At 39.3% G+C, this 26,436-nt stretch overlaps 1 protein-coding gene across 6 annotated transcripts in view; it reads left to right on the top strand.

Moving 5' to 3' along the window:
* Positions 1-26,436, top strand: part of rapgef4a (Rap guanine nucleotide exchange factor 4a) — a 346,899-nt gene that overhangs the window by 216,461 nt on the left and 104,002 nt on the right. For all 6 annotated transcript variants that reach the window (XM_078552090.1, XM_078552089.1, XM_078552088.1 and 3 more), the window contains 9 exons: positions 284-467; positions 1,206-1,290; positions 15,841-15,901; positions 16,473-16,549; positions 16,966-17,112; positions 18,815-18,930; positions 19,542-19,630; positions 23,426-23,467; positions 25,744-25,834. In XM_078552090.1, the coding sequence (XP_078408216.1) occupies positions 284-467; positions 1,206-1,290; positions 15,841-15,901; positions 16,473-16,549; positions 16,966-17,112; positions 18,815-18,930; positions 19,542-19,630; positions 23,426-23,467; positions 25,744-25,834 (892 nt within the window). The remainder of the gene's footprint in view (positions 1-283; positions 468-1,205; positions 1,291-15,840; positions 15,902-16,472; positions 16,550-16,965; positions 17,113-18,814; positions 18,931-19,541; positions 19,631-23,425; positions 23,468-25,743; positions 25,835-26,436) is intronic.

Raw genomic sequence — 26,436 nt, 5'->3', positions numbered from 1 at the left:
TTCAGGGTAAATCAGTGGAGGAAAAATAATCTCTAGTCTTTCAAGACAGCCCTAGTGACTGTGATGAATTTGTTATTTTCTGTTGAAGGATGAATTGGATGTGCTGAAGGATGTCGCTCATCTGTATTTATCTTGGGTGATCATTGTGATGGTACAAAAATCTGGTTGTTTAAAACAAATTGTTATTTTTGTACTCTATTAAGATGTTCAGTTTTTAAGAAGAGATAATGGATGCTAGAGGACAGATTTTAAGTTCTAACTTTTTAAACCATTGCTATTCTAGTGGACCATGAACACAATTTCCAGGACAAGTATCTGTTTTATCGTTTCCTGGATGATGAACAGGAGGAAGTCCTTGCACCCACAGATGAGGAGAAAAAAGAGTATGAGGAGGAACTACAGGAAACCATGCTTCTGCTTTCTCAGATTGGGCCAGATGCCCATATGAGAATGGTTTTACGAAAACCGTGAGTAAAATGAAATAAATTATGCCAACACTTAATAGGTAGGTTAGAATTTAAAATAAGAATATACTGTTTAATATATCATCAGTGTGTGGATGTTTGACTGCAATCTTAGTGTTATTTCATTTGTAGATGGTAAATCAACTCTCTTATGATCATCTCATTCCCTAATTCACTGAGTTTAGCCATTTCTCCATCAGAAAAATCTTGCATTTGTCATAGTAGTACTTAATAATTAAGTGCAGATCAAATGTGTTTACTTTGGAAGCTTTGCTGGAGCCACTGTTCTACAACTTTATCCATGTCAGACCCTCATAGATGGATGGACAAAGTCTTTAATTTTACCAGGTTCACAATTTAACAAATGTTACATCCATTTCCCCTTCTCAGCTTTCCACCTTTTGCAGTTACATAAATTAAATAATGTCTTAATAATTTAGAAGCAGGGTATATTCAAAATATACATCGCAAGTAGTACTAAATCCGATGGTTAAATACATGTCGATCTGTTTGTATTTTTAAAAAAAAAGTAATTTATGCATGCTAATAAATTAAACCAAATTAAGCTTTGAGATTGCAATGTAATGGAAATCACTTCATGCTTCAAATGGCTTTATAATTTTCTTGAGGCAAGAACAGTAGGAAAGTGTTTCCATTGTCAAGTGGTCTAAGAATGGTTAATAACCAATGTTTTATTGAATAAATTTACTATTACTTGTATTCTTTTTGTCTAATTCACAGGCCAGGCCAGAGGACAGTTGATGATTTAGAAATCATATATGAAGAATTGTTACATATTAATGCCTTGTCTCGGCTTTCTACCACAGTAAGCCTCTTTCCTCTGATTCCACATTGTTGTGATCCTAGACCAGACACCCAAGTTTTTAGTAAGATCCAGCAAGGGACCAATAATGTTTTGTTTAAAGCAGACAAAGTTTGAGATTCAAGACATTTACCAAGGGAATAAAGCTGCAAGATTCCATGGGCTTTGAATGAACAAAAATCAACTTCACTGTACAAGGTCAAAAAGATAAAACAATTCACAATATCTGTCTTATACTCTAACATTCAGGGTTAATATGAGATGTGAATTAACAGGTAACCTGTGGTCGAACAGAACACACTGTACAATAAATAGCAAATGTGACCAAGACAGATCCCACAGATTTCTCAGCAACCCATCTAGACATCAGTTAACACGGAGTCCACCAATCTCGTTGAAGCTCTGTCTCCCTCCAAACTTTTCACTTTCGAAGATCAAGCCACTAAATTCTTTCAAAGTCTCTCCAAATTAGACTGCCTCAATGACTACACACATCCCAGCGTTCCAATCTCGTCTCTCGAGACTCTGATCCCTTAGAACACCGAGTCTGCGCTTGAACCTCTACTTACTGGTTCAATTTCAGCTCTTTAATAGTTGGTAGCTTCACTGAGCTGGCACTGCCCCTGGGTTTCACCAAAATCCAATCTCCCCAGCTACACCAAGGTATAAGAACTTCCAGCCCTCTCTAAGCACTAACCTTTCCAGTGCAGAGCCAGTGACCTCCTAACACCCTCTCAGCTCTCCTGGACTTCTGAGCCAGAACTGCACAAAGCTTTCAAACGGCTACAGGACCTCTCCTGAGCCCCAACTACACAGAGTTGACTAACATCAACACTTTTGCTGCCTGGAGCCTGCTAACCACAGCATCTTTGCCAGCATGGCCTTTTCCTTTGCTGCGGAACACTCACTCCCCAAGCAAACACACAGATACATTGAAACCCTACAACATTCTTATGCTCCAGCCATCTCCATGATAATGTAGCCTTCCAGGGCTCACTGAATGCTTTTGAATTAATTGTAGCTCTGACCCCCCAAAACAAAACAACTCTGGGCTGGATTTCTTTGCAAGCAGAGGAGGCACCATGGCCAGAATGTTCTAGCCCCTCACACTGGCAGGATCTTTCGGTCCCACCGATGTGGATGGAGATTTCAGTGACTCACTGGCCCCACTGTGGAGTGTCTAGAAGATTCCAGTCCTTGGCTCCAATTCTCCAACTAAGTAAGCCCACCTGCTGTTTTATGACCTTACCTTTCTAGCTGTTAACCTCTTAAGTCAACATGGCTCCAGCGTTTTAAGTGTACTAGTCTTCAAGCTGCTAGAGTTGCATTTATCCCATTTTCTACAGTTAATTTTAATCTTCCCAGAACTAAAAATTACCCCTCAAACATTACAATGAACTAAATATTTATAACAATACTGACTTTATAATAAATAGTGAGTTTAAATAAAAAACTTCCTATGGCTCTGTAAGTGCTACATAGTTGGATTTGCGTTACAGCTTGCAAGTAGTCATTTAAACTGGCATTGGGTCGTCAGAATCATTATTAAACACCGGCTTCAACTAGCGATTATGTTTGTGTCTGTGTCTCAGAGAGAGGATACATGAGAGATCATTACAAAATCCACTCTCACCTGAAAAATTATCATTTTACTGCACCCTTTCCTGTGTGTCCTTTCTGTCTTTCTACTTTCCTAATTTTTCCCCCATTCTTGCTTTCTCTTTCCTTCTTGCTATTAATTATATATTCACTGTATTTAATTATAGTAGGTGGTGGGCATCAACTATGGATTCGCTGAGCTCCTATAAATAGGCACCAACTAAAACTGGGGTGGCTGGGTTAGGAGGTATATGTTTGTAATGTGTAGCTCTGTAAATAAATATAAAAGTGTGTAAAGATTGGCTCCAGTTTTGTCCTTCATCAACTGGCTTTCTGGATAACAACACGTAGCAGAGAATGGTTGCCTAAATTTACATACAAACATACAAATTAGGAGCAGGGGTGGGCCACTTGGCCCCTCGAAATATACAATTCTAGAAGCTATTGTGGAAAATGACAGAAGGTAAGTGTAGATTGTCAAGGTATGATTACTCTCCAATGTTCTTGGAATCTGAATCACATGATCAGTGAAAGATTGAAGTCCATGTGTGAGTACGAATTATATTCCTACCAAGGTATGACCTTGGTGTTGTCACTTCCTGCTAGATGTAAAATTAGAAGTATTGTGTTAACTGAGTGCCTATCAGTTGTATAATGAGGAAGGTTTGGACCTTCTATTAGGGCTCTTGAATAAAATCTACAAGCAAGGTAATCTGAGGCATGGCCATACTTTGATAGATTTTGGAAAACAGATGGTCATTCAACTGAACAATATATCATGGACTTCAACTGATTTTATAAAAGATTGACCATTTAATTTGGGATTCCTGAGATCTGTGCTAGCATTTAAATTGCTGGATTAAGTTAAGGTATTTCATAGGCTCTTGGTTTGGTTCTCGGACATGGATACCTGTTGGATCAGATCTCTGTGGCCTTGAAAGAAATCCTGGGATGACAGTCATTTCCTTCAAACTTCATGCAACAATTAGAACTCTGCACAATGACACAAAGAATAGGACCCAATAATTGCCAGATTTAGAAACAGCTCAGATCTTGGGCATAGGTACCAATACAGTGGAAGGATTCAAACCAGGCAGAATGAAGATGAAAACATTTTTAGCAAATCTGGATATTACAGCAGAAAACAGAATTGGAACAGCAATATTAGGGTGTTCCAGAAATACCCAAAGAACAGCTAATAGGCTCTTCAGGAGTGACTCAAAGTATCATTATGCAATGAAATGCCCAAGCAGAGAAGTAGGGTTTTCGAAATGCACATGACGAGATGAAGGAAGATAATGATGAATCTAAACCGATAACAAGGAAGTTTAGTCCGGTGAGGAATGCAGTTCTCGTGGATTCCTTCAACGGTGCAGCGCTTGCACTTTGACAGTATGTGGACTAGAGTCGTTAAAATGTTACCTTGATTCATTAAGTAGTGAAAATCAGTGCAAGGTTAAGGAATCTAAAAGCATTATTTATATTCGCTTACTATTGAGGTCACTAAAGAAAGTTATACTTCCTTGAAAGATAGCTAGACAAAGTCATTTTGTATGTCATGATACCTATGCTTTTGAATAAACTTTCTATGAAAAAAGCATAAATGAAACTTCAGATGGAGCATGACAAGGCAATTATTTTTGAAAAATTATGGACCTGTCATTTATCCAGTCAGAACATTGTTGTATCCTCATAACAAAACCTGATGTTTCCCATCAGAGAGTTTAAAAAAATATTAATGGCATTAGATGATAAAAATCAAAGAAATTAGCAAACTATTAAAGCTGCACAGACAATTTGCTCAACTTACCTGTCAAAGGTTAAAAATCCTGCTAAAAGATACAGATGTGGTTGATGAAGAGTATACAAAGCTAATAGAAGAGATTAGTGAGAAATCAGTAAAAAGTGTTAAAGGATGCTGCCAAATCCGATTGTAAGTCTTTCGTTCACACGTGACTTTAACAAGATAGTTGCCATGGATCTAAAGGTGTGGGACAAAGAAATATTTTCATTCTACATTTGTAGATCTGGTGAAGATTTAGTCTTCTACAATAATATATAGTAAGGACAAAATGATTATAGATAAAAACATGGAGAAATGGAGAGGGACTGTACTTGAACACCAGTGAAGTTTCTGACCAATAATAGAGAGAATTTGTCAATGACAAGTTCAGAGACATGTGTGAAAACATGAACATAATGGTCGTGAATACCACAGCTAAAAGTCCTTTCAGCAATAGACTCTGTAAAAGTAATCATTCCGTGATCGAAATGTTGCATAAAATTTTAGTTGATCAACCAGACTGCAAGTTCACTCCTGGCATGGCAGTTTATACAAAGAATTCACACCAGATGGGTTGGAGGGTTATAGTCCCTATCAATTAACCTATGTGCAAAATCCCAAATTGGTTTCTATGCCGTGCAATAATCTTCCTGCTCTACAAGCTTCTACAATTATTTCAATTCCTTCTGCACATTTGCATGCTTTACATGCAGGGAAAAGGGCTTTCATAAAGATTGAGGTCTCTGAGAAATTTCAGAGACCACTGAGACATCATTAAAAATTATTATCTGAGACCAAAGTTAATTCAGGAGATTTGATATTGTATTAACTGAAGGTATAGCCTCTCCTGCTGTCTATCAGGGGTCACAAGATGTTCTTGGAGGTTCCAACCAATGAGCCCTAAGCGCGGACATTCTGTGAAGCTGGGCTTCCTGATAAGAGTCTTGATCAAGCATGTAGAATCTGAAAAGCTCTGTGCAATAAAGTTTATCTGTTTCTTGTTGAAACCTGTCCAGTCCGTCAAGTCATTACATTTGGTGACGAGGGTAAAATGGATGCAACATTGCACCTCGCCTTGTTAGGTTGAGTCTTAAGAAAAAAGAAAAGAATACTCACCAGTCATGCCACTCTTCAGAAGAATTGATCCTTATGACATAACTATGAAAGACTGGAGCCAGTGTGAAAAGCCCCTTGGTTTTTATTTCGTAGTGAACGAAATTACCACGGAGGAAAAGCAGAAAGGATCCTTTTGAGTGTATGTGGTAGCAAGACATACAATCTCATCCACAGCCTGATGGCCCCGAACACGTCCAATTCTAAGTCCTTTAACGAATTAGTGGACCTCGTGAAACCACATTTCCAATCGAAGTCCTCCGTAATAATGCAGCAATTTAAGTTTAGTTACGTTGCGATGGACTCTCCCAGGGTCCTATGTAGCGAACCTGAAGCAGTTGACAGAACACTGTGACTTCGGGACATGCTAAGTGATGTGCTGCGGGACCGATTAGTTTGCAGAGTTCATGATGATGCCATTCAGTGCCGTTTACTCGCAGAGGTTGATGTCGATTTGAAATGCGCCCTGCAAATATGCCTCACCATGGAAAGTGCTGCGAGAGACTCTCGCAGGCTTTGCACAACATGGCGCTGTCCTTCATGTGGGGCGGGAACCTGCCGCTGGGTGTGGCATGAAACCCAGAGACACAGCATCATAGTATCAATGTCCGCTGTTAGAAACACGAAAAGGCCTCATAGAAATACTTCAGCAGCGATTCTAAGGTTAATTTGTTACGGATGTGAGGGTGACCACGGACCGGACACCTGCAGATTCAAGGAGGCAGAATGCCATAACTGCCATAAGAAAGATTACAAAGTACGGCAATGCAGGGCAAAGTCTAAACAGCCCGTAAAGCAGCAAACCAATATAATTGAATTGAAAAATACAGCAGAGCCTGAAGCTGCTGACACCGACATCTATTCCCTGTATTACATCGCCGCTGTAAAAACCGAACTTCTCACTGTCACACTCCAAGTTAATGGGAAGCCACTAATAATGGAGGTGGATACGGGAGCCTCAACCACAGTGGTGGGAGAGCACACATTTAAATACCTAAATGAAGGTACCCAGCCACTGAATTTGGAGCAGACAACTGCTAAATTGAAGACATACACTGGAGAATCTATTCGGGTAAAGGGCATCGCCACAGTACCAGTGTCTTTTAGGCAACAGACATCTCAGCTTCCAGTGATAATGGTGACAGGAGAAGGACCTAGTCTTCTGGGCCGAGACTAGTTACAGAAAATCAAGCTTGACCGGTCTGAAATATTTCACCTGAAAACGGGAGGAGTTCCTGAACTGCCGAGGAAATATGGCAGTGTATTTCCAGATGAGTTCAGAGAATTGAAGGACCTTCACACGATGCAAGGAATCCTCAGGTTAGAGTTGGTTCCACTGGAAAATCATGAAGAGAAACAAAATGAATTTAGTGCCACTCTGAATAAACTGAAGAAACAGTTGGCAGAGAAGACTCAACAATGTTCAATATTCCAGGAGGAAGCCAAGAGATACAAGAAAGAGACTGAAGAGCTGAAGAATCAGCTGAATGAAACAAAAAGGCATTGAAAGGAAAAGTCGTAGAACTTTCCAATATGCAAGTGGGTAATGAAGCCATGGGTAACTCAACTACCGAACTGAATCAAGTCAAGATTTCACCAGAGAGAAACTTGTGCGACTGTGAAATCAAAATAAAGGACAAGGCAAAACTCTGCAGCAAACAGAAAAAAAAAAGACAGAAATCAGATTAGCAAAGACTAATCTGACACTAGAGCTCAAGGAGCTGGAATGAAGAGTATTGGATGCCGCAAGTAAACCATAAACCATTAATGGGTTTATTCAGTGAGGATAAGGCCATTCCACCAATAGCATCATCAAGAATACAACATTGGGCTTTGATATTATCTGCATATGAGTATACCTTTATGTACTGTCCTGGCTTAAATTTCGCAAATGCGGACGCACTCCGTCATCTCCCATTACCAGATAGCATTGTACACGCTCCAGTGCCACAAGAGGTTGTGCTATTAACTGAATTTCTTGGATTCTCCCCCTGTGTGTAAAGCAAATTAGAAATTAGACAAACAGAGATCCAATTTTGTCACAAATTGTTGTTTCTGTTAATGGTAAAGTCTTTACCAGTACAGAGTTTCAGAGCTTCATGAATTTAAATGGAATCAGACATATTAAAGCAGCCCCATACCATCCCTCATCAAATGGTTTAGCTCAGAGAGCTGTGCAAACTTTCAAATCTGGAGTGAAGATGTTATCAGAAGGTACTCTAGAAACTCAACTTTCCTGCTTTCTTTTCAATTATCGTACAACCCCACATTCGACTACAGGTCCAACGCCATCTGAATTTTGTTGAAACGCCGCCCACATACAAGGTTACATCTGGTGTTTCCAAACTTAGAGGGGAAGGTGGAGAGAGGAATCAAGGTAATCAAAAATTGAATCACAGTATGCCTGGCCACCAAACATAGCTTCGCGCAAGTGCTGTCATCTTTGATATGCCTGGATGAGCACTGTGAAGCTCTGTCAAGAGTGGTTCTCTCACTTGCGAAGGGACAACAACTCTTGATCTCCACAACAAAATTCCATCTTGACAACTCACATGTTAATTGTAGGAGGTACAGTATTCATGCAGAATTTTGGAAATGGACCTTGTTGGGTTCCTGGAACCATTGTCTCAGAGACTGGTCCCTCACCCAGCCAGGTGGAAGTGGAAGACCAAATCATTCGAAAACACATGGACCATATTCGTGATAGAGAGATATTTCAACAATCAACTATTCCTGTGATTAATGTCAAACTATCAATCCCTGAGGTGGCTGATTGACCTAGAATAGACATGCCTGATGTCTCTGTAGAGTTGCCTAACCCAGAACTGCCACTTTTTAATGATGTGTCTCGTGCTGCAGTTCCTGGTTTGTGTCGATCCTGTGGGGGAACCTGAAATTCAAATGTTCTCTAAGTAGAAACAGTCAAAAACTAAAGGGGGAGGGAATGTAGTAACTGAAGTTATAGCCTCTCCTGCTGTCTATCAGGACAGAGCTATCATTTCCAAAGGCCAGTTGCCCACAGTGGCTACTCGGATGACATATATTCCAGAGGGATCTAGAGGGACGCACCATTTGTAGGACATGTAGGAATAGTTACAAGTTTAAATATTGGTTGAATTGTCAGTATAATGGCTAAGAAGCAAGATTCATAGACTGGCAGAATGGGGTGAAAGAGTGGAGAGTAAGAAAATGCAACGCAAGTATTGTTAGAAAGTCCGGAAGTGACTCCTGCATCAGAAAGTAAACATGCACCAGAGAAAAATTCCCCAATGGTGCAAGAGGCAGTTCTCGCAGTGGTAGTCCTAACAGACTATAAAAGTGGAAGTAGAGGCCACAGTTTGAGTAGATTGTACAAAGAAACAAAGGCCACAGAACAATGTTGGAATAGAATTAGAAGCAGAAGTCCTCATGATTATGAAATTTTGGCTGCCAATTAACTTGACAAATAAGTAAGAGAGTCAAAACCAAGGGAATTGGAAAGTTGGAAAGAATCAAGAGTTGAAAAGATTCTTGGGCACCAGGTAAGGGACAAGCAGCTTTGTAGCATAGGTGGCTTTGTATTAAGAAAGTCCTTGCAGATGGGATTTATAAGGCTAGAGTGAGGCTAGTTGCTAGGAGTTCTCAAGAATGACTGGGTGAGACAGATGTTAGAGTTTGCCACACATTCATGGGAGTGTAGATTAATCGACATAAAAGCCACGTTTCTGCAGGAGCTACTTTTCAGAGAGAGGTATATCTGAAACCGTCTCTGAAAAAGATACTAAAGGAAACTAAAACATAAATGGCGGGATTTTCCGCACCCGCCCGCCTCCGGGATCTTCTGGTCCCGCCGCAAGTCAATGGACTTCTGGCTGGGACACCGCCTCGCCTGCGGCAGGTCCGGCCTGCGACAGGGCTGGAAAATCGGGGCCGGAAAGGTAAGTGAGGGCAACCTGGGAGTCGCAGCAGGGGTTGGAGGGGGTGTTTGAGGAGAGAGAGAGGCGTTGGCTCTCTAAAGGCCCCCCGCTTCCTGATGATGGGTCCCTCGAATCAGGTACAGAGTACCTCTAAACAAGAACCCCCACCCCCCTTCCCCATGATGGTGTCTGTCTCCCCACATGTTGAGCCCCCAGCCCAATATTGGTTGAATATAGCAGCAGTGGAATGAAGCCCCTAAGTGTCACTTAAGGGCCTCAAGTAGCATCTGGGCAAGAAGACTCCCCAGAAGCCTTCCTCCCCTGGAGGTAGGGGGCAGGGAGGCGGCAGGTCCCCACCCCGCACCCTCCTCACCTCAGAACTTTTCTGCGGGTGGGGAGGGAGCATTAAATTCCGCTCATGGTTACAATGTGACCATATTTTGGAAATAAATATTCGCAGGGTGCATAACATTTTGAAAAGACGGGTAGTCCTGATAGCAAAGGATGACTTAAGGACATTAGTGAGAAAGGGTCTTGGCTCAGGTGATCAGTAAGTAGGGTCAATATAGGAGCAGATTAGGAATACCAAGAGTCAAAAGCGCTGGTGGGAGTAGTTTATTGGCTCCCTTTATGGATTGTGGGGAGCCTTCCATCCCATAGACAATGGATTGTGCTGCGGTAGCCAATTCTTGAGCATCGCCTGGTGTGGCCCATTACCCCACTGCAGAGGCAGACAGTAAGCTGAGAAGGTACAGGATTCCCTAGCCTCTGTTTATTTTTTCTGGCTCCTCCTCCCAGCAAGCTGAGCTTTTCTTTTCCGCTCACCTCTTCCAATGTGCTTCCAAACAGTCGGTCTCGGGAGGCTACAGCCATCAGCCTTTTGTCAGTGTCAATGCCCATATTCATATCTCGCTTGCAGGTGTCCTTATAGATGACTGGTTTATTGAAAATCGTCATGGTGGCCTGTGCCAAATTGTGATGACAATACAAGTAAAACAAGTGATCATAATTCATAAGATAGAGACAATAATAAAAATAAGGCGTAAAATAATAGAAGGATTGTAGCAGAGATATGATCACCCAGGAAATCTTGACCCAGTGGCCAATTCATATACGACCGCCATCCATCCAATGAACGTGGCTAAGCCAGCGTAGACATCATTGGCTTCGCAATGAGGGTATCCTGATAAAATGGCATGTGCCAAAACCTCGTCCTGCCAAGAAATGCTGAGGATAGACTGCAGAGATTGGCTGAACACAACTACCCCGAATCCCAGGGTGATTTCAGAACTTGAAGATACACAATTCACGGTATCACAGTAACTTTATAGTGCAGAAGGAGGACATTTGGCCCATCAAGTCTGCACTGGCTTTCTGAAAGAGCATTCCACTTAGTCCCACTCCCATGCCATATTCCTGTAACCTTGTACCTTCCCTACAGTTAAGTGGAGCCATTTTCTTTGCTGATGGGCCTGTTGCCTTTCTGATCTCTTCATACATGGCCCTGACATTCCCTGTGCCGTAGGACATCTGCATATTCAGGAAAAGTTGTAACCAGTAATCAGTGGTGTACCACCTTAACAACCTGTTTGGCTTTACTTCAAGTGGCTCTTAGTGCATTCAGAGCTTTCTCATTCAGATATCTTTTGTAATTGAAGCCAAGCAGCCTGCTTTAATTTATGACCGATTCCATCAGCCTCAAACCAGCAAGCATTTTTCAGTTCTTGCTTCCCATATGTTGAGAGTGCAGTACAGTATTGTAGATGGTGTCTCAAAGTATGTTCTGTTTTGCTTTTGTACTCTGTGTGGGAATGCCAGAGGGCACCTGTTCCATTGAGTAGTGGAACTGGTGGTTTTTGTCTGGGTAAGCAGTACAGCTGATCTTGATAAGAGGACGGCATTTCTGCTTTGAATGAAAAAGTTTAAAGAGTTGCATCCTCACCCTGATGCACACCAGGGAGTGTTGATAGACACACAATAGCTGTGTGTATTGAGAATACTGTTCAGAGAGTCACGTCTGGTGATGGTCAGATCCAGCTGGTGCCAATGCCCTGATCTTGGATGTCTCCAGGACCGCATATGGCATGATTTCTTCTGAAAGAAGCTGTTAGTTCATGGTAGCAGCAAAACTCAAGCAATCTCTGTCCGTTCTCATTTATCTTTCCCAGGCCATGTTGTTCAAGGCAGGAGGGCCATGCCTCGTGGTCCATGTCCACTGTTGAAATATGTTGAAATCCCCCAATAGCTAAAGGTGTTCTGACTCTGGGATTCTGCAGGTAGCAGGGCTGGTCTTTTGCCTCTGTAATGGTACAGAACATTGGAGCATAGGTATTTATGAGGTTAACTGGCTCTGTTTGAGTTGAGGCAGATGGAGAGAACATTTTCTGAACCATTTGCTGGGGGGCTGGGGTTGTCTATAATCAAGAGTAGCTAGTTCCTTACCATGAAGCCTACACCTTATGCAAGCATTTCCTCTGAACTCTTCCCCTGCCGGATGAATACCTAATGTATTTTTTTCAGTGATGTGCTCTTGGCAAGTCTGGTCTCTCTTCGGGATGCTATGTCGATATTCAGCCTATCAAGTTCCATGTCGGTTGCAGCTATCTTACGTGTGTTAATGACCAGCTGCAAGTCATCTTTAAGTTCTATGCACATGACGCTCCAGCTCGCCAATCAAAAAGTTGGCAGCATCTTTCCTTTTGTTTATTTTGTTCATGTGCGATGAATTCCGTCCCCTTGTTGAGCACACACTAAGCTCCAAGCACCCATTGAAGCATATGTACTGTGGTGGGTCAGCAGCTTGCTAGCCGGGGGCTGCCTGACTTGAAGTGGGTGGTGGCTGACCAGTGGGACACGATGGTCCCTCCCACTGTCGGAGATGGCTCGCAGCACCCGTTCCGTACGTCAAACGAGTTGGGCTTATTGTTTGTAATTGCTATCTCCCATGTTGTGTTAATGCTCAGCAGTGAAATTGGATGGTCCCCTCCAGGGCACAAGCCTGGGCTAAGCTTTGGGCCTTCAGCTGCCCAAACATCAATATCCCCCTCTCTACCTCCCTAGTTGAATGCAAAGGAACGCAAAGCACTATATTTGGCACCGGCTTGGTTGCAAGAGCTGCTAAAAAGATGATGTATTTAGGCATTAGTCTGCCTTTGGTCTCCACACCAGATATTTTCAGGATTTAGTCTTTTAGCCTTCAACTCTCCTAATGTATCTACAAGGCAATGGAGCTATTCACCCATAGCTAGGAGTTTGGTTCATAAGTGCCAGGGCGTGTTCACATGCCAGTGGGCCTGCACACTGCATGTCTGGGGTCAAACCTCAATTCTTACGAAGCTTTATCCTGGGGCCATGAGGGATGCAGTATCCATGTGGCACCACGAGGAGGCACAGCTAAAGACTTGCCAATGGAGAGGTTATGTGCTGACAGGGAGAGGCTTACGCATTTGGCTCTCTTTACATTGCTGCTAGCCCGCGGTTGGGCTGAAAATGATAAGCAAACTCATGCACACAAGCGGAAAGCATGCTCACTCTCTACCCACACACTAGACGCATCACAGTGACCTGTTGGACACACATTGGCCCCCCACCCCTGACAGTAGTTATACCATTGAACAGAGAATTCAACAAGAAATTATTAGCTTGTAATAAAGACAATAATTGTGGGGGATGTTAATCTTCATATATCCTGGACCAATCAACTCGACAAATGTGGTCTGGAAGATGAGTTTGTGGAATGCTTTCATGACAGATTCCTGGAGCAGTATGCTATGGAACCAACTAGGGATAAAGCTATTTTAGATCTAGTATTGTGCAATGAGGCAGGGCTAATTAGTAATCTCACAGTAAAAGATCCGTTGAGAAATAGTCATCATAATACAGTTGAATTCCATGTTAACTTTGAAAGTAACATGCTCCAATCACAAACAAGAATCTTGAACGAAAAGCCAATTGCCCAGGATTGGGGTCAGGAATTTCAGAATCAGGACCCACCTGCTATTTTTTAAAGAGCTCTGAGTCATCCTGACTTGCTGAAAATCCATCCCATAATATTTCTTACGGCAAATATGGGAAATGTTTTCTTTTAGCTTAGGAAGCAAAGAAAAAAAGAAAGATTGTTAAAAATACTTGGGCTGGTGAAACATTGGCTCTTATGGAGGCAGCTCATATGGGATTCTGTGTCAAATATTTTCTGTGAGATTCTGCACAGTGGCATATTGAAGATAACATACCCATTGAATGTTAGTAGATAATCGTTCATTGTGGGATAATGTACATTTGAAGTGTAAGTGAGAAAAGGTTACTAATTGACCTTGCTGACTTGAAACAAATGCAGGAGAGAAAGGAAATCTCTATAATTAAATGGGTGGATGCAAGTCATCAGCTGTCAATTGTTTTACAAATATAAACACGTACAAAGAAATTGTTAGAGGTCCTGGAAGAAGGATGCTTGCAATGTAATGCTTTGCACAGAGTATGGCGGTTTTTGATTTGATTTGTATTGAAATTTTGGTTGTACGTATTAACTTTAAGGAGAGAGAAGAGAATGTTAATTGTAATTAATTATGTTTAGTTGTAAGCTGGTGGTGGACATTAACTAGTGATTCACTTGAGCCCCTATAAATAGACACAGACTGACGACAGACACAGGTTGTTGTGTTAGGAGGCGTACATTTGTAATGTGTACTCTTTAAATATAAAAGTGTAAAGATTGGTTCCAGTTCTATCCTTTGCCAACTGCTTTCTTTTTCTTTCTCACCTTCTCTTCCCTCCTTTCCTTCTCCTCCATAATCTGTTGTGGAAAGCTACTGGCATAGTTGTCCTTTAACAGCACTGTGTGAACTTTTAAAGGTCTGTTTTCAGTTCCTTTAAATAGACCAAGGCCTGGTAGCACACTTTGAATCTCCTGATTTCTAGACTGACACATTCAGTGAGATGAGCACTATTAACAGAAGAAGGCCCAGTTTTCCCACCAGCTCCCAGCAATGTTGTTTTTCCTCACCAGTCAGGACCTACATCAGAAACTGATGACCCTGTATTATCTGAATGAAATAAAGAGCAGTTCTGCTCAAAATGCCAAGTGCATGTTACCCCACTACATTTCCACATGGCAGTCAGCAACTCGATTATCTCTTTCATTCCCTACTGATTTCTGTGAGCTGTTTTTTCCAAGTAATTACGTTTAAATCGGGAATGCCTCATACTTCGTTTTGAGGTTGTGAAATGGTCCAAATTCAACTAGTGGATCAAGGCTTGAAATATTGCATTTACTGGAAATTTGTCTTTTGCAGGCCTCTACCTGTCCCTGCCATAAAAACAAAACATCTAATTTAGTTCTGCAGTAGTAGTCAAGAAGAAAATGAAAACAATTTTCTAATACCAATGAAGCTATAGTACTCCGAACCCCAGTCCCCCTGAATTCCTTACAGTTCTTCCACTGTCATCCTCCCACCCACTTGCCAGCCCTCTTCCAAATTTTAATCACTTCCCTGCCTACCAAAGTATTCCACCCATAACAATATCATAACCTCCGACCCACTGAAATATAAGCCAAAGGCATCTGTTCGTTGTAATTTAGCAGGGTCCAAGTAATATCATCGTCACATTTTTTTATGTCTATAATTTAAGCCTGTTAAGAGTATCCATGAATAAAATACTTTCAAAGTTGTGTAGGTTTGCGCAACTTAATTTTGAAGTGTCATAATACGGTAAAATTTTATTAATATCCAGCATGTGCAGGGAATGGGAGGTGCCGGATAATCAAAAATGCCAGTTAACGGTGAGTTCCATTTATCAATGGAATACAGCGCAATACTTGTAGCATGAACTAAAATGCAAGTACTCAGGAAGTAAAGAACAGTATTCTTTTTACTTCTAATCTTAAACAGTACATTAAATATAAATTAAATTATAAGGTAATACAGTGTACGGGTTCCAGATAACTTACAGCTGGTAAAGTGGCGAATCTTATTAGGGGAACATCAGAAATTCTGGTTAGTAGAGAATTCCGGTTGTTAGACTGGCGGATAACACAACGTTCACTGTAGATTTTTAAAATTGAAGTATTGAATGTTATTATAAAAATCAGCTTCATAAAACTAGCACTTGTTTGGAGTTTGTGTCTTTCAATTATGTTTTTTTTTTAACTTGGTTCATTTCTAGGTAAAGCGAGAGCTTGCTGGTGTTTTGATATTTGAATCTCATGCCAAAGCGGGGACAGTTTGTAAGTATAGAACTAGTCTGAATGATTCAAAGAGCTTTAAGGGAGTAAATGTTAGACCTGTATCTGAAAGGAAAGTAAAAAAGACATTTTACTTGACCTTAGCTAAGTTTAAAAAGTTTTGCAAGCAAAATAACCAAGGTGATCACCAAATGCATTGTTTGAAGGAGTTCATGAGAATACCAGTCTGCAAGATGTGATGTAAATGCATGGTCAGTTAATTGTAAGTAAAAACAAAAAAAAATGTTGGAAATGCATAGCAGATATGGCAGCATATATGGAGTGAGAAACAGAGTTAATGTTCAAGGTTGATCACCTTTTGTCATTTAATCCTTACAGGTTTGAAAAATGACATCAATCCAACATTAATATTGCATATGTTTCAAAATTTAATTAATAGATTCATATAGAGGTGATAAATGTGTAAGTGATTAAGCATTGACATATACTGATTCATCAGCAGACTGAATTGAGTATACAATTCTTAGCATTTTCAGTATGGTATGTTAAAAGTCAACTGCCTTGACAGTTTTGTGCAGCTGAAATAGGATGATTGTTGCTTTCATATTTACAGTGTTTAATCAAGGAGAAGAGGGCACTTCATGGTATATTATCCTCAAGGGCACAGTGAATGTTGTTATCTATGGCAAGGTACAACTTTCAATTCATCAACTTTTATAGCGGTTATGAGAAATCACAGACCTACACAATTATGATTCTAGGAATATTGAAACAAGATTAAATGAACACGCATCAAGGTCATACAAATTGTTTCTGGGATGTTATATTTTGAATGTTATATCTATTAAAACAGAAAATGCATACAGTTTTGTTCATGCCCATCTTGTATGTAATTAACTGTAGTAGATTTATAATCATTTTAATTCCCTACAGCAATTAAAATGTAAATGAATCTCATACTTAACATCATGATTTACTGAGTATTTAAGTTATCCTTTTCATTAAGTATAAAAGGAAGGAAGTATATATTTCTTATTGTAGGCAATAACTATAAAGGTTTCTAAGTTGCTTGGCTTAAATGACTTTAATCTGACCTAATATTGCAGGGAGTAGTCTGTACATTACATGAAGGAGATGATTTTGGGAAGTTGGCTCTGGTGAACAATGCTCCAAGAGCAGCCTCCATAGTGCTTCGTGAAGATAATTGTCATTTTCTACGTGTCGATAAAGAAGATTTTAACAGAATCCTTCGAGTAAGAGGCTTTCAGATATAAGCATGCATTCAGAATCACTAAAAAGTTATTCGTTTTTGTAATGCCATTAACAAGTGTCTCGTGTTATTTGGTAAATACTATCACCTGTTCTGAAAGATTCAGATTATTATTAACCATTGTTTCAGTGCTGAAGCTATTGTGGATAGACTGCCTCACTTTAATTAAAAGATTTTTTGCTGAATGTTGTACTTCTGGTTTCAAGGGGCCATGTGTTTTAATTTTGGCATACAGTTTCTAACAGAAGAAATTTTTGCGATGTTTACCCTGAGCATTTTATAGCAACAGGGTTCATGTTTTGCTCAAAAAAAATCTTAAAAGTTTCAAAATAAAATTGTAGGTTTATTGTGTTTCGAAGACATAATGGGATAATAGCATAACTGTTTGGAATCCTGACAACATTGGGGAAAGACTGATCCATTGTTTTTAAAGTAATTTCAATAACCCTTTGAAAAATAAACAAAATGTTCAGGCAGGACTGGATGTACTTTATAGCATCAAGCACCTGTAATGTGTTTTTCAAATATTTAGTGTATACAAGAAAATATATACTTAATAGGAATTTGTCAGTGGAGAAGCTTGCACCATAATTAATTTTAAGTTAGCGCAAATATTCTTAAACAAAAAGCAGAAAAAAATTGATGGCATTTCAATGACAAAGAAAATTTAGATGGTTTCCAATAATGGGCACTCAACCCACATTGCCAGCTTTAGACTCCAGCAGTAAGGTGTAAATTATTACCATTGCATTTAGAGTTCAGAATTGGCCACTCTATTATCTTGCAAACCTAAAATATATGACTTACAAATTAAGTAAACATAAGTTTCTATCTTTGGCCTTGCCTATTACAAATTTTACTGGCGTTATGGCAAACAATGTTTTTGAAGTGTACTAAACACCCATTTATTTTTCTAGTGCTCTTTGACTTGTCAAATCTAACATACATAAACTCAGCTATTCCGTTACTTTCTGTGCTTCCCAAGAGTGTGAGCACTTGCTGTGGTATGGGGATTTAGGGATTTAGGAATCTTTTCCATCTATGTTTATACCAGTGAATACCATGGAATAAATTAATGGATTAGTCACATTTTATGCTGCAGTTTTGAAATGCTTTAAAATGTTCTAATTTGACATTAAATAAATGGCAAGTCTGCAGCTCTCTGAAGAGTGATTCATGCTGATCATTATCTGCAGCAGGATTATTGTCTGCTCCATAAATTTTCTTTATCTGTTATAAATCCAAAGCAATTTTTTTCTAAGTATGAAGTGAGCTGAATTAAAAACCTTGAAAATTTCCACTGGTAAAAATCTTTTAATGAGTTTAGAACATATTTAACCATTTAGCAGCTAACTTGTAGCATCACCTTTTTCATTAAGTTTAAACACAAATCAATGCAGTGTACTGAAAGCATCAATTAAAACTACTTCGTAAGTGCAGAATTTTGCCTCTATTCTTGCTTGCCTTGTAATAGAGTAGCAAGTTACTAGTAAGTGATCAATAGTAAAAGGCTGAAAATGACCATTTAAATCGGTCAATAAAGTAAGCAGATATTTTTCAGCTGGGGAAAAAAAGGATTCATTTTGACAGTTTTTTTTCCTTCTCCCTTCGCCACCACCTCTCCCTCCACCACCCATCTACCAACCCCCCCACCCCCACCCCCCTTCCCCCTCCATGTACTTTAGGATGTTGAGGCTAACAAAGTAAGACTTAAAGAGCATGGAAAAGACGTGTTGGTTTTGGAGAAGATCCCAATGGGCAACAAAACCTCCAATCAGGGAAGCACACAGATACAATACAAGTAGGTATTCCATATGTACCACTTGGAATCTGATATGGGAGGAGTTGTCCAAGCATCAATGTGTGCTGCTGTGAAAGTCTGAGAGATTATTTCAATTCATCACTGTCTCAGTTTCATCATCATGGGAAGGGAGGGGGAACAGTGCAGTGAGGGTGAAGTGAAGGTAGAGTAAAAGGAGACTATTTTCTTATTGTGTCCCTTCAAAGCACTTGCTGTACAGCTTAAAATAACAATGATTATGGTCTTTTTAGTGGGATAGCCAGTCAGTGTGTAATAGGGGGATTTAATTCCATGAAAAGTGATTAAGATATGATCAATTAGTGTAGAATTTGACATCTTGCTTTTTTTTATCTAGTCCAGGATTTCCTAATCATTATTTTGAATTAGCTCCTTTTTTGAAGTCATTTATGGCAGTAGCATGTTTTATACTGTATGAACAAATTAAATTCAGTTAATTACTGTCTAAGTCAACATCTTGATTTTAATGATTCCTTTCTTTAATTATCTTGATAATCTGTTTAGTCCTTTTTAACTGGAGGTTAATTAAAAAGTCCACAGTAATTTAAACTACATTTTCTGTGATTAATCAAGTCATTCTTTCATCTCTCCAGATACACTGTGATGGCAGGAACTCCTGAAAAAATATTAGAACACTTTCTGGAAACTATACGCCCTGATTTGCCTGCAAGTGAAACAACAGGTTCGATTTTTTAACTCAACAAAGACATAAATTTAACTGGTTTCAAGTTGCTGCTTTTCAATCTCACTTTAATGTAAGAATAGGATTAGGACTTCTGATTTTCTTAGTACTGTAATTTCAGGGAGGTATGTTTTATGATTAAATAAATTAAAGTTCATTGTTATATCGAAATTGCCTGGTCTATTTTGAAAAGCCACTAAAACTATCATCTCCTGATTTTTTTTTCTTCCTATCTGAATTCTCAAATTATTTTCATTTATTATAACAGATCTTTCATCTAGGTAATAGACTCTTTTACTTAAATGATATGTTCTACATATCTAAATTAAGTACCGTGGATGCTCTGTGTATCAACATTAACTTGGCTCAGTTAGTTATACCCTTGCTTCTGAGGCAGAAGTTTGAAGATTCGAGCCCTACTTGAGGACTTGGGGACATAGATTTGCACAGCATTGTGCGGTGATCTGTCCTTTGGATGAGATAATAAATCAATGTCTGATTTGCCTGTGCGGATGTTTGCATGAACACTAAAGAAGAGGAGCAAGGCCAGTGTTCCTTCCTTAAGCAAGAACACTGAAAGCCAATTAGCTGTTTGTCTCATCGAGGTTCTTGTGATCACTGTGTATAAAATGGCTGCTGCATATGCCGACAGAGGTGTCATTACATTTGAAAGTAATTTGCTATATGTCATGCACTGAGGTAATAAGGTGCTGTTTAAATGCAAATCATTCATAAAATGTGTATTTATCTTGTACTTTGGTTCTGTACTGAGAGCACTGTTTTTGACTATTTATAATGAATATTGCTTTCCACTTTTTGTGAATGAGACATTGGCATGGCAATTTTCAGCGACATCATCTGGGGATAGTTTAAGCTTGGCTTGATTGTTAACTCCCTCAACTGAGTCATGAGGTTGTGACTTTAACTCCCACTCTAGGCAGGTAAAAAAGAGAGTTGGGGTACAGATTAGCCATGATCTAACTGAAAGGCAGAAAAGGCTCAATTGAAATAAATCACCTACCCTAGCCTCAAACAGAAATTGGACATAAAATGGAAACAAAGGAAGTTTTTTTTCTACTCCTAAGACTAATGCTATATATAATTCTTGAATTATGCTGTTTAAAATTGATTCAATGTGGAAGATTGTTTTAATGTATAGAGGAATCATTTCCCTGTATTATTTGTCTGTTAAGGACAGGAGGGGGATTAATTTAAACAGCTGTTTTCTCCTCTCACCACTTATCCATAAACAGAAATCTGTTTTGATTTTGATTTCCCCCTTTATAAGTGATGGGATATTTCACAATGCCTCAGTTTTGGTGTGATCCAATTTCTATTAATAACCCCACAGCAAAATCAAGGTAGGGTAAACTCAAGAGGGGTTAGTTTATTTGCACACACTCCACACAAGAGGAGGGTTGCAACATAGCCTCCTTTTCACTCGTACAATAAAAGAGGGATAGAGAAAGAAAGATTTTACATGGCAAAGACCACAGAATAAAAAAATATTGTTTCACGTGAGTCCAGAGTCCAGAATCAAAGCCCAATGGTGTATTCCTTCACAGAGGTCAGCAGACTGAAGACAGATGCTGGATAATTCACTTTTCCAGTCGAGATAACTTTCATTATGAGATAGGCATGTAGAGATGAATTAGTTTTATAGGCGCTGGTACAGGAGTTCAAGTAGAAACACTGCAGATGGTGGTGGGGGGTGGGGGGCAGCTATTCAAACCTGACAGAGCCTTTTTTCTGAGCTGCTGCTTGCTGGATGGAAGATGGCAGACTGACTGGCAGTACAGCAAGGCAGTGTTACAGGTTCCTCCAACCAGGGAGTCATGTCACAAGACTCCGACCTCTCCAGTTTGGCTTCAACAAAGGATGTATATTCCTTTGTCTGGATACTTGAGATTGTTAATGTTCCAACCATTAAGAATTTCAAAGGAAGTTGGAGAGTCCTTTGGCCCAACAGACTGGCAGATTCTGGTAGCTTAGGAAATGTAGCTGGCCTTTGTATAAATTCCCTTTGAATTTGATCTCTACAGCCACAGGGGTCGTCAGCATCTCTCCAGAGATAATGAGATATGTATTTGACAGTCTACTTCAATGTTACATGAGAAGATGTGCTTTTCTGTTGTAAAAATAGTGTATTAATTTTGTATAATTCAAACTATATAAGAAGTGGGCCTAATGCTGGTTTCAAGCATGCACATTGCATGATTCCAGGATGCCCTAACCTATTTGACAAGTGACATTCTCCCAGTGCCAATGAGCGTGCACACACTACATACCATTTTTACCTTTCAGTGCTATTTTTAACATGTTGAACAATCCAATTTCTAGGTTCTTCTGTCCGGAATCACATGAATTAAGGCCACTTAATTCACACTTAAGATCACATGGAGTTAGGGGTAATATATTAGCTTGGATAGAGGATTGGCTAACCAACAGAAAGCAGAGAGTCGGGATAAATTGGTTTTTTCTGGATGGCAAGCTGTAACTATTGGGGTGCCACAGGGTTCGGTCCTTGGGCCCCAACTATTTAAAATCTATATTAATGACTTGGATTCAGGGACAGAAGGTACTATAGCTAAATTTGCAGATGACACCAAAATAGGTGGGAAAGTAAGTTGCAATTAAGAAATAAGAAATTTACAAATGGATATGGATAGGTTAGGTGAATGGGCGAAAATTTGGCAGATGGAGTTTAACGTGGATAAGTGTGAGGTTATCCATTTTGGTCGCAAGAATAAAATAGTGACTTATTATTCAAATGGAGAGAAACTTCAGAATGCTTCAGTGCAGAGGGATCTGGGTGTCCTCGTGCATGAATCGCTGAAAGCTATTATGCAGGTACAGCAAGTAATAAGGAAGGTAAATGGAATTTTGGCATTTATTGCTAAAGGAATAGAGTATATAAATAGGGAAGTGTTGTTGCAACTGTACAAGGCATTGGTGAGACTGCATCTGGAGTACTGTGCACAGTTTTGGTCCCCTTGAGGAAGGATGTAGTTGCATTGGAGGCAGTTCAGAGGAGGTTCACTAGATTGATTCCAGAGATGCGGGGCTTGTCTTATGAGGAGAGATTAAGCAGTTTAGGCCAAATCTCACTAGAGTTTAGAAGGATGAGAGGAGATCTAATTGAAGTATATAAAATGCTAAAGGGGATAGACAAAGTAGACGTGGAGCGGATGTTTCCCCCTGTGGGGCATTCTAGAATGAGAGGCCATAGTTTTAGGCTAAGAGGTGGTAGATTTAAATCAGAGATGAGGAGGAATTACTTTCCTCAAAGGGTCGTGAATCTGTGGAATTCACTACCTCAGAGTGCAGTGGATGCCGGGACACTGAATAAATTTAAGGAGGAGATAGACAGATTTTTAATTAGTAATGGGTTGGAAGGCTATGGGGAGAGGGCAGGAAATTGGAGTTGAGGCCGAAATGAGATCAGCCATGATCATATTGAATGGCGGGGCAGGCTCGAGGGGCTGAATTGCCTACTCCAGCTCCTAGTTCTTATGTTCTTATATTCTATGTAATTTCAATCAAAGGATATTTGAACTTAGAGCAGCGTTCAAGAAACTGCACTTCAGTCTTAATGGGGCAAATTTGATAGAAGAGGGGAAAATAAAAATCAGTTATAAATACAATTGCATTTTGTCTTCAAAATATGATATATAAAGAAATAAAATGTTTCAAAAACTATGAAATGTAATTGTTTATCATTGAGGTTTGAATGGATAATGTATTTTAATTTTCTGCCATTTTTTTGAGCTGCTTATATTTTTTTCCTTCCTTCAGGTGTTCCTCCACCATGGTCCCTGACTGAGAGGAAGGGTGAGGGTGAGCATACATCTGTTCCCAGTTTCTGCCAATGCAAAATTATTCCAGCCAATACTAGGCACTCTAGAGCTACCCAGCAAGACATGCTTGTTTCCATTATTCTAATGTGGACTTTCTCTCCTGCGTGAGATGTTTCCTAATTTCACAGCTATTACTGGGAATTCTGACAAGGGGAATTGTGAACATGAATCTTTTTCCTTTCACTCGTAGTAGAGCATGTTGAAGCATTACTATGTCCCATGTAAAAACACATCTTAAAACCCATTGCTCTTTTGCCTTTTTAATCATTTTTATTCCTTAATGATGCTTAAATTGGCTCGAGTCATCCTATATGTATCAATTCAGTCCCTGTTTGATCATCAGCAGCAACCAAGCATACTACTGGTTCAATCCATTCAGTTCTTTCTTTATCCCTCGGATTAAACAATGACAGTGTTGATGTGCAACCAATAACTACTTATTACACTGCTTTTGTATTGTCAAGGATCAAATTAAATATCATAAAACAATAGTCTTGAAATTACACTTGCACATTATTAACTCTTCAGGCTAGCATTAGGCCCAATTTTAGCTCTCTGCAAGTGAATGGGTTTTAGTGAGTTAAAATCTCAACCACAATGTCACAATTTTCCAACAACAATTTGCATGTATGTAAAATTATAGAAACATACAGCACAGAAGATGATTACTTAGCCCATTGTGCTTGTGTTAGCTTTTGAAAGCACAAGTGTGCTTAGTCCCACATTCTGCTTTTTGTCCATGATACTGTAAATCGCACATCTTGAAGGACCTGTCCCTTTAAAATTAACCACCTTATCAACTTTAACTACAGAGTCTTTAACATAGTAATGCATCCTAAGGTATTTCACAGCAGTGTTATCAAACAAATTTTGACACAGAGCCACAAAAGGAAATATCAGGGTAGCTTGGTCAAATAGGCACATTTTAATAACAACAGGGGTTCAATGTTGAAATGCATCAGATTGCTGTAGTTACATGGTAGGTACAAATTAAACTCGTCACAGAAATTTAAGTCTTGACTATTCCCATCTAAGTACTCTTAATAACTTTCTAATTCTTAATTATTGTTAAACAACCTCTCTGGCCCTGAAAATTAACTATTGTAAGCGTGGAGTCCCATTTCTTCAGGGTTTAATTGTTGTTGGAAATTTAACAATTGTCAAACTTTTAATTTAAAAAAAAATTCTTTTCTGTCTCTTTTTCCTCATAATCCAATCTATTTTCCCTTTTTTAAAATCTCTTTCTATGCCTGATATAGTATTGAAATCACCCACTCTAATTTATACTTCCTTCTCAGCATTTGCACTGTTAGTTTCACAATCCTTCAATCTTTAAGATATACATAGTTCCCTTGCCCTGTTTACTTGGGTCCCAGATACCTGGTTTCCATCATTGCAACAACAGTAACTTGACACCCAAGCAAATGAAGTTAAATATGCAAGGGCAAGTCTAACTAATGGCAAAGGCCCTTAGTTACCCCATTACAACAACATTTGGCCCAATGTCTCCCCTTTGGCTTTGTGTCACTTTAGGGTGCTATATAAATGCAAGTTCAGGGTACCATATATGTCATAGCACTCCAATTTGTATTCATTATTGAGGCTCCCATGAGAGTTTGCCACTAATACTAGTGGTTCTAAATAGGGAAATTAGTGGGAACGCGGTGGGAAATGGTGTTGCTCCATTTTAAATACTCTCCTGCTCTTTTCCTGCCAATTAGAGTTAATATTCCTCCTGGTCTGTATTTTTCACCAGAGGACCTTTCAAAGGTGCTATACCACAGCATTCCAACACTACCTGGGTTTCTGTGTCACACAAGTTGATTTAATAAGTGTTGAAATTATTCATATAAATCAGCTCAATTTTGTTTCTAGCCTCTTAAAATCCAAGAACCTGATTCCAGTTTGTTGAGACCTGCACAAAATTGATTTTTTTTGGAGTACAAAGGCTTGACACAATTCTAAAGTATTAATTGAATACATCCAGTTCTGTTGCATAATTCTTCACTGATCAGTTTGACTCCTTATGTGACAACTATGATATGGCCAAATTTTAGAGGGCAAGAGATGATAAATTATTTAAAACTGAGGTACAGAAGGTTTCACAACAGACTGTAGAATCAAAGAGTTGCTGAATTGTTTTAATGAATTACATTTTCAAAATCAGTGGAGTTGCTTCCCAGTTAGGATCCCATAATTTCTTTAATTTTCAAAAGGATGTTAATACTGATTTTTTTTTCACTTTCTTGTTTTCAGTTTTTTTGACAGATCCTTGCCTTGATGACTTTGTTCTGATGCACTGCATTTTTATGCCACACAGCCAGCTTTTCCCAGCTGTAATGGCTCAATATCCTTTTCTTGTGTTCCTTCAAAATGCATCCTCATTCTTCAGGTACCCTTCCCACGGTTATAACACTAATTGTTCAAAATAGAGTACTTTGCAGGATTTTAAAAAAATATATTGATAACAGTCATAGTTGTTACTCAGATGGTTGATTGAGACATTAAATTTTCAGAAAAGAATAAGAATTACAGGTGAGTGCTGTGCACAAAATATCTGTATGAGCCTTTGATTCTGACAATTATGTACAAGCTCTCAACATAATTGCAGCACCAAAAATAGACCTCAGTGCTAGTGTTAACCTGTTCCACACCAGAGTTATTTAGCAGCTCACGTCTCGAGAACCTGTTTTCTATGTTATCTATTTGAAATCCAAGAGCAGGTTTCTTCCTGCTGATTGGTGACCAATCAAGAACATATAGTTCCTACCAGGCGAGCATTGTCATTATTTTTCCTTATTTCTCACCATGTATTCTAGTATTCTTGACATAAGACTGATTATTTTTTGTTTTGTTTTGTCTTCTAGGAAGAAAGGCAAATAAGTAAGATGCATTTGTGTTTATAATATTCAGAATTCAAATGTTATCTCTTATGCTCTTTTAAAAATC

The sequence above is a fragment of the Cetorhinus maximus genome, chromosome 11 (assembly GCF_964194155.1).
Source record: "Cetorhinus maximus chromosome 11, sCetMax3.hap1.1, whole genome shotgun sequence".
In the NCBI taxonomy this organism is placed as follows: Eukaryota; Metazoa; Chordata; class Chondrichthyes; order Lamniformes; family Cetorhinidae; genus Cetorhinus; species Cetorhinus maximus.
Note: the sequence above shows the minus strand (reverse complement) of the source record. Positions and strands in the feature narration are given on the sequence as shown.